Source organism: Bufo bufo, chromosome 10 (genome assembly GCF_905171765.1).
Source record: "Bufo bufo chromosome 10, aBufBuf1.1, whole genome shotgun sequence".
NCBI lineage: Eukaryota > Metazoa > Chordata > Amphibia > Anura > Bufonidae > Bufo > Bufo bufo.
In genome coordinates, this window is record NC_053398.1 from 90,703,516 (window position 1) to 90,718,764 (window position 15,249).

The 15,249-nt window shown below is 45.2% G+C and overlaps 1 protein-coding gene across 1 annotated transcript in view; it reads left to right on the top strand.

Moving 5' to 3' along the window:
* The window catches only part of LOC120981157 (protein-glutamine gamma-glutamyltransferase 5-like), a 73,395-nt gene that overhangs the window by 34,605 nt on the left and 23,541 nt on the right, over window positions 1–15,249 (top strand). The window contains exons 7-8 of the mRNA XM_040410672.1: window positions 9,738–9,876; window positions 13,382–13,485. Coding sequence (XP_040266606.1) covers window positions 9,738–9,876; window positions 13,382–13,485 — 243 coding nt within the window. The remainder of the gene's footprint in view (window positions 1–9,737; window positions 9,877–13,381; window positions 13,486–15,249) is intronic.

A 15,249-nucleotide genomic window follows, 5' to 3' on the forward strand; every position in this document is an offset into this window, starting at 1 on the left:
CAACAGACCGATGAGTGGTTGGTGCCAGTGAGCTTCAAGCCCTGCCTGATGGTGTGCAATAATGGGTGAAATCTCGTAGCAGTTCTGGCCTATCCGGTTTGATACACATCCCTTGCCTGGCGCATGTGCTGAATTTAATTTAATAACTTGTCCCACATTTCCGCCCGATCACATTTCAGCCATTGACCTCCCTTGGTTGTGGTATCCCTTTCTCAGGCTCCGTCTCCGGCATGGAACCCTGATTCCCCGTTACCCGTGATCACCATGGTAGGTGCATAAAAGAACATTGAAAGTTGAGCGGAAGATATCCAATTGGATCGTGAATGTCACGGGGATGTGCGATCAGGCAGAAGTTATCTAGAGTCAACAAAGCGGCAGCAGGGCCTCTCCTGTATAACGTTTCCTAATCCAAAATACCGCAGTGATATATCCTGTAATTTTTTATTACTCATTCCAATAACAGGGCATCTTAAGAGTCCTGTATTGTTATTTATCATCACTACCTCCCCGATGGGTAATTGCCGCGCGCCCCCTCCTTTACTTGGATGCTTCTGCTTCAATAACTTGTCCCACATTTCCGCCCGATCACATTTCAGCCATTGACCTCCCTTGGATGTGGTATCCCTTTCTCACACTCCCTCTCCGGCATGGAACCCTGTTTCCCCGTTACCCATGATCACCATGGTAGGCGCTTAAAAGAACATTGAAAGTTGATAGGGAAGATATCCAATTGGATCGTGGATGTCACGGGGATGTAAGAAATGGTGGAGCAGTATGTGTGCACACACCTTCACGTACTGACTGATTGGTCTGCCCCCTTCAACTTATGGGTCTCCAAATTGGGCACATGGCCTGAGCTTGCCCTTTATGTTTTGGAGGTGCTGGTCTGCCATGCAGCCAGTGTATTGTCTGAAAGTTTGTTTAGCATGGCAGGAGGGGGTTATCACAGACAAGCGCAGCCGCATGTCCACAGCCAATGTGGACAAGCTCACGTACATTAAAATGAACCAGGCATGGATCCCACAGGACTTGTCCGTACCTTGTGCAGAATAGACGTCTACTGGCCTCACCCAGCCATTGTTGTACTCCAGCGCACTTTGTCTTTGTTTTATTTTTTATATTTCCCAATGTTTTGGGGTCTACGCAAATTTAAACAACAAAAAAATAAAAAAATAAAAACAAAAACAAAAACCACTGTTGGCTACCTCCTCCACCCCCGCTTCCACCTACACCACCACATCCACCGCCTCCTCAACCTCCTACTCCAAATGGACCTCCTCCTCCTAGATCAAGATTATTATTTTTATTTTTACGTATTTTATGTCATTTCCCTATCCACATTTGTTTGCAGAGCACTTGCCATGCTCTTAACCACATTTTGCTGCATTTTGCAGCCCTCTAGCCCTTTCCATGACTTTTTTAGAGACATTTTAGTGCTCCAAAGTTCAGGTCCCCATTGAATTTAATGGGGTTCGGGTTCGGGGTCAAGTTCGGGTCCCGAACTCGAACTTTTTTGTGAAGTTCGGCCGAACCCGGCGAACCCGAACATCCAGGTGTCCGCTCAACACTAATGACATATTCTCATCGATATTAGATGATGTGAAAAAGGAGGAAAAGCAGATGACAGAAGAAGGGCTCCCACCTGTAGGGCAGGAGGGCACTGGGGTTGGAAAAGTGGGTATGCCAGAGCTGATTAATATTCTGTGTTTACTGTCAAATAACCTGCAGGAGATTTCAGGCAAGAACAACAATAATGTGCATATTGTCCCCCACCTAACCAGCCAAACCCCTTACCAGCAACAGTCCCTGTTTAAATGTGCTGCATGGCCATTAACATTGAAGAAGGACTATACAGTGTAGTCTTCATTTAGTGTTCTTGCATGGCAAGACCACTTACTGTTATCTCACATATATATTGTTATTATTATAGCCAAATTTACCACCCTAACTCCTCCCACAGTTTTTACACTGCATAGACAGTAATATACCGAAACATGCGGTGTGCTATTACTTTGTGGAATGGTTCGCCAAATGGTTCACAAAATATCAGCGTTTTTGTGGCGAAATTGGTCCCATAGTAATGAATGACGGAATGTTCAAAACTAGAGTGTGAGCTGAAAAATCAGACATGATTTCTAAACTGCCACCACTCCCTCATTTTCAAGCCCACCTACACAAATCTTATATCAAATCATTCAGCTATCCCTGATGCCACTAAAAATGATAGTTGATAGTTTTCACAATATGACCATTTGTTTGCAACTCACGCTGCCAATTGACATTCATTGAAACTCCACTCTAGCCACCTCAAATTTGAAGGCAATTTCTAAACTGCGACTGTGCCTTTATTTTTAATATTTAAGAGACATACTATGCATCAAAATGTAGGTCTGGGTATTGTGATTCTCACGATATAAAGCGCACTGTAGGATTTATAATTTTTAAACTACAACTGTTTGAAGATGGCAACCAACAGTGAAGTGAGCAAGTTGGAGCAGTTTGTTTTTAACCGCTCTTCTCTGCCCTTGCTGTAGAGTGAGTTGCCATAGGAACCCATGTGTGTGAGCAGCCAGCAGAGTGACAAAAGCTAGAGTGTGAGCTGAAAAATCAGGACATGATTTCTAAAATGCCACCACTCCCTCATTTTCAAGCCCACCTACACAAATCGGCTGCTAATATTTTTATAAATGTATGTTTTAATGTAACTGTGAAGCACTTTGGGCAACAACATTGCAATTAAATGTGCTATATAAATAAATAAAAGTTGAAATGCATTTCTCACTCTATCAAGCTTGCCATGTGCACTTTTTAAATTTGATCAATTGGTTAGTGTTATGTTTACTATCTTTACTCACTCCAAACACTCCACACAGTTACTCTGCCCACTCCATAAAGTTACTCTGCCCAGTCCAACCTTTCCACAGTTACTCCAGCCACTCCAACCACACAACAGTTACTCAAGCCACTCCACCTAGTTACTCCGCCCACTCCAGTTGTAGACTACTGGTGGAGGCAAGAACACCACACAATTTCCCCAGAAATTTTAGCTTTTTTAGTTATTAAATATAAAGCAGGTGCAGGCTAATTGCCTGTGCGGTTCTTCACCGCAACATGACCGCACCCTGTGGCCGTACTCTAAGTAAGAAAGGACTGGGTATACCTGATTTATAGTGATTTGTAATGAATCAAATTTCTTGGATATCTTCGGCAAAGTTGCTGAATCTAATTTTTCAACTTCACTAATCTCTAGTCCTGGACATATTTTAGATTGTTGCTACTCATTCATTTATTTCTTATCATGTTGTAATGCCCACTTTGAACTGTATGTAAAGTGTTTTTTCCCCACAGCTTCTCGCAGGTCTTGTGGCAGAGCCCAGTGGCTTTTATAATTGTACTATACATTAAGCCCATTACAATAACGGCGATAGAACAGTAGTGCATAAACATTAGTTGGAACAGTCTATATAAAATGGCAAGAGGACGGGAGGCACTGACTGGTGGTGCTGAGACTGCTGCCAGCGACTGGTGGCTGAGACGGCTGGCACTGACTGGTGGTTGAGACTGCTGGTACTGTGACTGGTGACTGTGGCACTGACTGATGGCTGAGATAGCTGGCACTGACTGGTGACTGAGACTGCTGGCACAGTGACTGGTGGCTGTGGCACTGACTGATGGCTGAGACTGCTGGCACTGTGACTGGTGGCTGTGGCTGGTGGCACTGACTGGTGGCTGAGACTGCTGGCACTGTGACTGGTGGTTGAGACTGCTGGCACTGTGACTGGTGGCTGAGACTGCTGGCACTGTGACTGGTGGCTGGTGGCACTGACTGATGGCTGTGGCTGGTGGCACTGACTGGTGGCTGAGACTGCTGGCACTGTGACTGGTGGCTGTGGCTGGTGGCACTGACTGATGGCTGAGACGGCTGGCACTGACTGGTGGCTGAGACTGCTGGCGATGTGGCTGGTGGCACTGACTGGTGGTTGAGACTGGTGGCACTGTGACTGGTGGCTGGTGGCACTGACTGGTGGCTGAGACTGCTGGCATTGTGACTGGTGGTTGGTGGCACTGACTGGTGGCTGAGACTGCTGGCACTGTGACAGGTGGCTGTGGCTGGTGGCACTGACTGGTGGCTGAGACTGCTGGTACTGTAACTGATGACTGTGGCTGGTGGCACTAACTGATGGCTGAGACTGCTGGCACTGACTTGTGGCTGAGACTGCTGGCAGCGGCTGCTGTCTGTGGCTGAGAGTGCTGGGACTGTGTGGCTCTGTGATGCACGGGCAGTAACGTTGGCACTCCGACGTGGAGAGCACACCATAACCTGCGAGCGGTGATTAGGTGCGCAGGTGTGGGCGGTGCAGACGGCGTGTGGAGCGCTATGTGATGATTGGTCGGCTTGCCGCACATGCGCAGTTAAATTATCAGCACACGCACACAGACAGGCAGCCCTGAGCACTCACACAGGGCTTTTATTATAAGAGATAGCTTGTACCATTGAGTCCCTTAAACACAATCTATAATAATAAAATCCCTGTGTGCATGCTCCGTGTCCCGATAATTAAACTGTGCCTATGCAGCGCGCCTACCATCAGCACGCGGTGCTCCACATGCAGCCCACACCGTCCACACCAGCGCGCAGCCCCCAATCACCGCCGCCCACACCAGCGCGCAGCCCCCAATCACCGCCGCCCACACCAGCGCGCCGACCAATTATCACACGGCGAGGTCTCAGCCATCCTTTCCTCCAAAATGAAATGGAACATGGTCAAGATCATATATTCAGAGAAAAATAAATGATATACTATTTTCATGTCATCTTAGCCTCCAGAGGGAGCTGTTTCATTGATGTCTGTGTATAGAGCTTTATCAATTAAACAGCTCCCTCTGGAGGCTAAGATGACATGAATATAGGATATCATTCATTTTTCTCTGAATAATCCCCGTCTGCCCGGCATCTCCCCCCACCCACTGATACACCTTCCCTTTAAGCAACCTCACCACACTCGGGATGACATGATCCCTTAAATTTCATCTCGCCTGTCCTAGCCTCTGATTGGCTCATCGGTACTCCCTACACACCTCTCCAGCGATTGGTCCAGGGCTATGTTATTGAAACCATGTAGCCACGCTTCTATAGGTGTTTGAGGCAGCGTCTGGTCTCTATGGAGGCGGTAATTGGCTGCGTCAGCTGTCTATCAAATCTCAGAGGGTGGTGCCTGGGTGCCAGGGAGGTGTTGCTGCTGGGCTGGTAATAGGGGTGATTTCTGTGCACCCCGTTGTTTGAGCGATGTGGGAGGAGTGGGGTGTCAGCTGGAAGGGATGATGGAGCTGGAAGACACCAGCTTTCCTTCCCTTGACGCCGGCTAGCAGAGCTGCTGCAGCGGGGCACCATAGTGTGTGACAGTCAGCGCCATGCAACCGCCCCAGCGCTGAGAGCCAGACCACGGAGCAGCCCCCAGCTGCCACTCTTCTCCTCACAGAGCCCGCTGGGAATGGAAGTTGCTGGGCTGTGAGTGCCATGACAGAGGAGCCGGACCGGGTTTGTGAGTGGTGTGGGCAGTGCGTCCGCATGTGGAGCGCTGTGTCCTGATTGGTCGCCCCGCCGCACATGCCCAGTTCAAAACTGGGTACACACACACACACGGACACAGCGCACTCACACAGCGCTTTTATTATATAGGATTATATAGCAGTATATTGTTCACAGTTGTTATTCCTCCACATGCCCAGGCTAAAATGGTAATGGGAAAGTAGAGCCCTGGCGATGTGTAGTTGGGACCTGCAGAACATGAGAACACAAAGGCATAGCAACATGTTCACAAGGGCTGAGTAATTAGTCTTTACTCTCTTGGGAGAGTGGGCATAGGCCTGTAGTGAGGGTATAATGCCAGTTGTGTATAAAGACTAAGTTAGTAGAGTCTCCGAGCATGATTGTTTCAGAAGGTGGAGAGGGATAATCCCTGTGGTAATGGCCCTGATGAGGTGTTGTGTCATGATGTACTCCCTCAGGCCATTGCTCCCTTGGGATCGGTGCAGTGGAAAGGTGGTTTGATGAATCAGGCCATAAGTAAAAGTATAAAAGTTTCTCTTTACTTACTGCAAGTTATAACTTGTGGCACATCCAACAGTATCAAGTATAAAGTGCAGTTTCTGGCAACAGATGAGGAGGTATGGTGTCTGCTTGTGTAGCAATTTAATGGCACTTGCAGGCAAATGAGGATATAGGTGTTCACTGTGTGATACGGACTTGAAATTAGTATGGCCTAGTGGTTATTCTAGGTGATGGGTGTCTGAGCCGTAATCCCTCACCTACAGCAGTGTCTGTAAAGCTGTAATGTTGCTGATCAATCTGCAGTCTTCGCACACTGTTGCTTTCTGGAAAAGTTCTGGATTCTGATTATCTCTCTGGAGCGATGGTCTCACAGGTGAACTGGATACCATCTCTAGAAGTAGCACCTCTAGCAGGTTCTTCCTCTTCCTTTACTGCTGAACTGGAAATCCCCCTCCTCGCAGGAAGAAAGACCAGCCCACTCATACCAAGACGGGAGGAACAGGGTGGTTAGCCCTTTTCCACCCAACCATTATGTCCTCTGCTGGAATAAATGGCCAATACATAACATTACAGTCTAAGAGCCTCCCTGCAAACTGTATCAGAAGGGCTAAGTGGCAGAGCAGGCCTTTGGAAAGACTGTGCCAAGTGATTCAAAACCAAATCAAACAAAATTAACAATGGTTCGGTGAGAAAGCAACAGAATATATCACCTATATTTCTTACTAAGGCCGAATGCACACTGCCGTGTTCCGTGGCCGAGAGCGGTCCGTGGTATGCCGGGCTGGATTCCTGTTCAGAGCAGGAGCGCACGGCGTCATTGGTTGCTATGACGCCGTGCGCTTCATGCCGCCGCTGCACTACAGTAATACACTAGTGTGCAATCGGCCTAATACAACTATACTGAAAAATACTCTCTTTTAATTTAAGTTTTACTTTCTTACCTCTGCTGTTGCTTTATGGCAAGTATGTGAACATCAAAAAACTCAATCATTGACTTTTAGAGAACAGGGTTGTGGGCTTGGTCTGTGATGTGCAGTAGCTATGGTTCAGAGAAAGAAAGGAGGTGGGTCGTCCCATTCACTTAAGATCACCACATTAGACAGAAGTAAATCACCTGGTGACCAATGATTTTGCAGACAGATTATAGTATATATTGGTCGTAACAGTTGTTCAAGCTGGTCATACATGTCCATACAGATAAATACATGACCTGCTCTAACAGGAACCTTATGTCGCCCACGACTATGCTAGCTGTAAAACCAGGAGGATGGTTTATATATGTACATGAGTCTTTCACTATATTGTCATTCCCAAGAGACAGTTATTATAGGGCAACAACCTTATCCTAACTGGCTGTAAATGACAAGCTGTAAATGCTGAAGGTTATACTATGGACCTCACAGTCCCCTGATCTCAAAAGAGCAGAGCATACAAGACGTCCCAGGATTCTCACAGAACTAGAAGACTTTTGCAAAGAAGAATGGATGAACAACCCTCAAATAAGAATTGAGAGACTCTTGGCTGGCTACAAAAAGTGTTTACAAGCTGTGATAGTTGCCAAATGGGGTGCTACCAGGTACTTACCATGCAGGGTGCCCACACTTTTTTTTGCTTTTGGGGCCCTTTTCCTTTTTATTATGAAAATGTACAAGATGAAAATGAAAAAAAAAATATACATATATTGTTTTTGCCTAAAATACAAAAGGAATGTGTCATCTTTCACTTTGTCTTTTGGAGATCATCTCATCTTCAACTCGTTTAAATGGTTTTTCCAAACCTTATTACTGATGACCTATCCTCTGGATAGTACATGAACGCTGGGGATCCGAAACGCAGGACCCCTGCCAATCAGCTGTTTTAGAATGCAACAGCGCTCACAGTAGTGCCACAGGCTTTTTCAGCTTTTCTTAGGCCAGTGACATGATCATCGGCCACATGGCCTAGAAGCAGTTCAGCCCTATGGAAGTGAATGGGGCTAAGAGCAGCTGCTATAAAATGTGTGGCACTGTGCTTGATGAGCACAGAGAAAGACGCAACGCTCACAGGAGTGCCAGTACCTTCTCAAACAGCTGATCAGCAGGGGTCCCGAGTATTGGATCACCACTAATCAGATACTAGAGCAGGGATCAGCAACCTTCGGCACTCCAGCTGTGGTGAAACTACAACTCCCAGCATGCACACCTCCTTGGCTGTTCTCAGGACTCCCAGAGAAGTGAATGGAGCATGCTGGGAGTCGTAGTTTGACAACAGCTGGAGTGCCGGAGGTTGCTGATCCCTGTACTAGAGGATAGGTCATCAGTATTAAAGTCTCGGAAAACCCTATTAAGGCCCCTTTCACACGAGCGAGTATTCCGCGCGGATGCGATGCAGGAGGTGAACGCATTGCACCCGCACTGAATACCGACCCATTCATTTCTATGGGGCTGTTCACATGAGCGGTGATTTTCACGCATCACTTATGCGTTGCGTGAAAATCGCAGCATGTTCTATATTCTGCGTTTTTCGCGCAACGCAGGCCCCATAGAAGTGAATGGGGTTGCGTGAAAATCGCAAGCATCCGCAAGCAAGTGCGGATGCGGTGCGATTTTCACGCACGGTTGCTAGGAGACGATCGGGATGGAGCCCCGATCATTATTATTTTCCCTTATAACATGGTTATAAGGGAAAATAATAGCATTCTGAATACAGAATGCAAAGTAAAATAGCACTGGAGGGGTTAAAAAAAAATAAAAAATAATTTAACTCACCTTAATCCACTTGCTCGCGTAGCCGGCATCTCCTTGTGTCTCCTTTGATGAAAGACCTGTGGTGAGCATTAACTATTGTTCAAGGACCTGGGATGACGTCACTCCGGTCATCACATGGTACGTCGCATGATCTTTTACCATGGTGATTCACCATGGTAAAAGATCATGTGACGTACCATGTGATGACCGGAGTGACGTCATCCCAGGTCCTTGAACAATAGTTAATGCTCACCACAGGTCTTTCATCAAAGGAGACACAAGGAGATGCCGGGCTACGCGAGCAAGTGGATTAAGGTGAGTTAATTTTTATTTTATTTTTTTTAACCCCTCCAGTGCTATTTTACTTTGCATTCTGTATTCAGAATGCTATTATTTTCCCTTATAACCATGTTATAAGGGAAAATAATTCTATTTACAGAACACCGATCCCAAGCCCGAACTTCTGTGAAGAAGTTCGGGTTTGGGTACCAAACACGCACGATTTTTCTCACGCGAGTGCAAAACGCATTACAATGTTTTGCACTCGCGCGGAAAAATCGCGGGTGTTCCCGCAACGCACCCGCACATTTTTCCGCAACGCCCGTGTGAAAGAGGCCTAACTGTTCACTGCAACAGTAATTGTGACCAAAGGTACCCAAACTTTTGTGTGCCACTGTATGTGGTGTCATTACTACTGTATAATTCTATACCTCCAGAACGCCATATGTTGTGAAACTACCAAACTCCCAATATGCTCCTTTCACTTCTATGGGAGATCCCTGAACAGCCAAGCAAGTGTGCATGCTGGGAGCCATAGAATTATGCAAGGATTTACATTTTTATAGATTTCCTTAAATAGTACAGTATGTACGATGTAGTTCGACATAAGAAAAGAGTTTGAATTTGGTTTTTATTGCTATCTTCTCTATTAAAAATATTACACTCTTATATCCCTTCAGCACTACGATGTTTGGGAATCCCAGCAAGAGTAGTAACTAACTTTGATTCTGCCCATGACACTGATGGAAATCTTTCTATTGATGAATACTATGACATCACAGGAAAAAAGATTTCAAGAAACGAGCGTGACAGTGTTTGGTTAGTAGCTGCTCTTCTGTTCAAATTAAAGGCAATATTTTCTATAAAGGTCCCGCTAAAACATGTCTTTCCTTTGGACACAACATGCAATGGTTATCTCTTGTTTCCAGAATATCATGCTATAATACTTTGTTTTTGTTTTTTATATTTTCCACAATGATATCATGTCACACACATTTGGGAAATGTCACAATTAGACATGAGCGGCTGCGCTGCGGGCGGGTTGCGGCCATGCTGCGGTGAAGAACTGTGGATCCAATTAGCCCGCAGCTGACTTTCATTTAATAATGAAGACTGCACTGTATATAGTAGTAAACAGGGGCTGTTGCTGTTATGGAATAAATATGCTCACCCCCTCTGTGTGCCAAAAATGTACCAAAATTTTGGTGGGTTTTTGGAGTAAACTACACCAACTTGTATGTGGTGTAAACTTAAACTAGATAGTTTTTTTTGTGCACTGACACTTTTTTTGGTACACAGACAGATTTTTGGTGCAGAAACAAATTTTTGACACATAGACAGAATTCTGGGGTAAATCTGGCATAGGATTTACAATACTCCAAATCTATTACTATGTGTCGGAGCTGGAGGCAGAGAGGGAGTGGTCCCGCAGCCTGGGCGGCAGTTCTTCTGACTAGTCCTGGCCGGAAGTGGAGGAGGCGGACTCGGAGCCTGCCGTACAGCGAAGCTGCGAGCTGCTGGAGTGTGGGCGGCTGGCTTGGCGCGCAGACGTACGGTACGGTTCAGTTCAAGTGGCTGAGCTGAGGTGAGGGCTGGCTCTGGTCTGGCTGGGGAGTGGGAGGAGGACTTTCACTGTAGCGGTGTGTGTCCGACAAAAGCGGCAGCATCAGTGGAGTACTGGAGTTATATCATCTGTGAGGTACAGCCGTATCTCAGCAGCATCTTCCCTATTCACACATATACCTGCTCAAGCCTGGCAGGCGCATTATTTAATAGTGTGGTGTGGTAATGGTTAAAGGCATTGGCAAAAACACAGCCACCTAATCCTGTATTTGATACCCATTCCTCTGGAGATCTGTGCTTGATGTCCCTCTCCCTTAGAAATCTGTGCCTAATACCCCCATCCCTTGGAGATCTGTACTTAATGCCCCCTTCCTTTGGAGATCTGTGATTGATGCCCCTTCCCCTAGAGATCTGTGCTTGATGCCCCTTTCCTTGGAGTTCTGTGCTTGATGCCCCTTCCCCTAGAGATCTGTGCTTGATGCCCCTTTCCTTGGAGTTCTGTGCTTGATGCCCCTTCCCCTAGAGATCTGTGCTTGATGCCCCTTTCCTTGGAGTTCTGTGCTTGATGCCCCTTTCCTTGAACATCTGTGCTTGATGACCAACTCCCTTGGACCTCTGTGCGTTATACCTGCTCCCTCTGAGATCTGTACTCGATGCCAGTTCCCCTGGAGATCTGTGCTTGATGCCTGTCACCCATGTTTAAAGCGCCCCTTCCACTGGAGGTCTGTGCTTAATGCCCCCTCCCTTTGAGATCTATGATTGATGCCCCTTCCCCAGGAGATATGTGCTTGATGGCTTCCCCCTTGAAGATCTCTATTTGATGCCCCTATTGCTGAAGATCTGTGCTAGATGTCCAAAGAAACACAATATTAGGTCACATATCACTAATGTTTAAGATTAATCCCATCTACTGTATACACATTTTCTTTTTGCGTTTAAAATTTTAGTCTAAAGATTTTTCTCACAAAGACAACTGCCAGGCTTGAGCAGGTATATGTGTGAATAGGGAAGATGCTGAGATCTGGCGGTAGCTCCACAGTGAGGTACAGCCGGATCTCAGTATCTTCCCTATTCACACATATACCTGCTCAAGCCTGGCAGATGCATTATTTAATAGTGTGGTGTGGTAATGGTTAATGGCGAATACAGCCACCTAATCCCATCTGAGGGGTCTGTAACACAAGAAGGTGAAAGTACATATCGTGGGGTGTGTATGTGCATTAGACAGAAGGTAGGGATATGTATCTTGTGTAGTTTGGGTATTAGGGAGATTAAGGGGTATATATCTAGTGCTGATACAGAGCCGCTCTTCACCTACACGTGTATTAGCACTAGGTATATACTCCTTACTCTCCCTAATACCCAAACTACACAAGATACATATCCCTACCTTCTGTCTAATACACATACACACCCCACGATATGTACTTTCACCTTCTTGTGTTACAGACCCCTGTACAATTTAGCAATCTTCTTTAATACACAGACATTTAGATTCATACATTTCCTACACTGGCACAAATGCGTTGCCAGTGACCAACTGTCTGTGCTCAGTCCTACGCGTAACCGTCGCAAGTGCATGAGGAGCGGCGGATGTGGCGGCGAGGTCCGAGAGCTACGTGGGGGTGGAAGATCCGGGAGGGGGGGGGGGGGGGGCCATACATTTTTTTTTGCTATGGGGCCCAGTCATTTCTAGCTACGCCCCTGATTGTTGGATATACACTTAAAGAGAAGCTGTCACCACAAAATACAATGCAATCAGAAAGCACCATGTTATACAGCAGGAGAGCTGAGCAGATTGATATATCGTTTTGTGAAAAAAGATTCAGTAAAGCCTGCAATTTACTTAATCTTTTCGCACAAAGCTGTATAACAATCTGCTCAGCTCCTCCTGCTCTATGATATGGTGCTTTCATGTTGCATTACATTTTGTGGTGATAGGTCCCCTGGTAAACTGCTCCTCACACAACCCACAACTGTTGTTTCCACTGACTCCATATGGGACTGTGTCCTACTTTATATAAAGTGCACCGTATGCTACAAAATGTATAAAAAAGTAACAACTACATATGGAGGAGTTTGTAACTTGCTGCAGTGTGATATTACTAGTGTTGAGCGAATTGAGTGTTGGATCAGAGATCCAAAGTCTATTTATTCACAGGTTTAAATGCGGTCTCCGTACAGCAGTAAAATGTATTGCCTCCGTGTAGACAAAATTCCAAAAATGTTTTTAAGACGCAGATGTGATTACCGAATTAATTCATTGAAGTATCACGCGACTTTGGGTGAAACTAATTTTGCCTACACAGAGCCAGCATTAAAACCGAAGTGTTTGAACAAATCGACTTTGAATCTCTGATCCGAAGCTCGATTCGCTCAACACTAGATATCACATCACAAAAGCCACTGAAAGCCATTGAAAAAGTCTATTGAAAGTTTCTTGCAACTGCTAATTTAACTCCTTACGTGCCTAAGAATTACCACAAATATTGGTAAATATGAAGCGGTCAATAACTTGTTCTAATAATGTAGTCATTCAACTAAAAACAGATGTTATAATCCAATCACTCTATGTCCTCTGGAGTATAGTATAGCATGCAGATGGAAACAATTCTTTTTATACTGGATCGCTATCTTGTGCAATTTTTTTTATTTACATGTCCCTCACAAATCCAGCTATGTAGACCACAAAATGTGTCATCTATGTATCTATAATATATCTTTGTTCATAAATCCCTGCCATGATTTTCTCTTGGCGCAGGAATTTTCATGTCTGGAATGAAGGCTGGATGGAACGTAGAGACTTACTGCCAGGATATAATGGATGGCAAGCTTTAGATGCAACACCACAAGAGACAAGCAATGGTAAAGAAAATATATATCATGTAGTATTTATTGTCTAAATCTACATATAGTTGTCAGTGGGGTTCCCACTCTAATTTCCTTAGTAAATCCATACAGAAAAAAACTAATACTCAGCTGATGCAAAGGTAAAATTCACATATAACCGAAAGCCACAAGACAATTATTTTACTGTATTTTTAATTTAAAAAGCATCATAAATCACAAAGGAAATGCAACACAACTGCCTAAAGTTCCATTCTAAGGGTGAGTGAACTTGAAATTCATTTCATGCCTGGTTCGTTATTTTTATTTGTTATTTTTTTGGCTCAATATATGTTACCCAGGAGGTCATTAAAAGACCTCTGGAGGACACTGACTCCCCCCCCATCCCCCCCCCCCCCCGCTGTTTCAACTGTAACTGGGGCATGCAGAAAGGTGCTGAGAGAGTGATACCCCTCAATCACCAGGTCTCCCTGCATGTCCCACTTATAGACATATCATTGCTGTAATGAGATAATAAGTCCCTCCTACATAAATATAAATAAACTCTCCCACCAAACACAGTGCCCTGTCCATCAATATATGGTGTTACGGTACATTCCACAATGTTCTATCCTATCATTGTACATGTCAATGCAATAAGGGATCACTAAACCAAATTATCACCATAATCAATCCAACAGGGATCTGAGTTGCCTCCTAGCTAGGAGCCAAGAGGCATGAAAAAAGTACAATACATAACTGGTACGGAGATAAGTAAGACATACAGATCAAGAGCTGGGGGGCAAAGTCAAAAGTCCCACAAAGGAAGCACAGTGAAACGTACGTCGGGGTTTGTTCTGCCCCACCAGCTATTGGTCTGTATGTCTTACTTATCTCCGTACCAGTTATGTATTGTACTTTTTCATGCTTCTAGGCTCCTAGACCCAGCAGCTTTGCTCATGCCCCCAGAAATCCAATAGAGGAAGTGGCTTGACCGCTTCATGCTCTCCCTCCCTGTGCTCCTGCAGCGATCTGCTGCCGACACTGGAGAAGGCAAGAGCGGTAATAAACCGCTCCCGTCTTCTCCTCAGGGTCCCCGCTGTGTCTCACAGCCAGGACCTGACCTGCTCCTGCTAGATTGCAGGAGCCTTAATCTCAGACCTGTACAGCATGACCATTTATATACGTGCTATCTACACGTGGTGAGTGCAGATAGGGCATACATAGCCAGGGGGCAGTCGGGAAGGGGTTAATTAAAAAAAGCTGTCTGGTTGTCCATACAGAAAAATCTGTATTACAGAACTTGTTAGGATGATGTATAAAACAGTGACCAGTCCCTCACTCACTCTCTATGATAAGCTTTCCTTGATAAAATGCTAAAATCGACCTAATAATATCTCCAATTTTCTCCCTATAGTGCCCTTGTAGTGTCCCTATAATTGTCTTGTGTCTGAAATAGTTTTTTGGCAGACAGAGCCACAATTCATTCCTTCAATGTCCTCAAATGAGAACAGAATGGTGTCTGGCTCATTCTCCACAGAAGGACCTGGCTAAATACTGCCCTCTGATTGGATGATAATACTGTCAGCTTGTGAGATAATCAGGGCATGTCCCCCGCCCATTCGCAGGGTCATGTGATCCTCCATCGTCTTCCTTTTTGTAATTTTCTCTTCCAATTTTAACAGAAAACATAGTCCGAGAAAAATCGCCAAAACTTAGATTTTGTTTAGCAGGCACATTTTTTGTGAAATTCATAATGAATCTGATTACTACTCACTGTTCACATTGTACCCTTTGACTTTA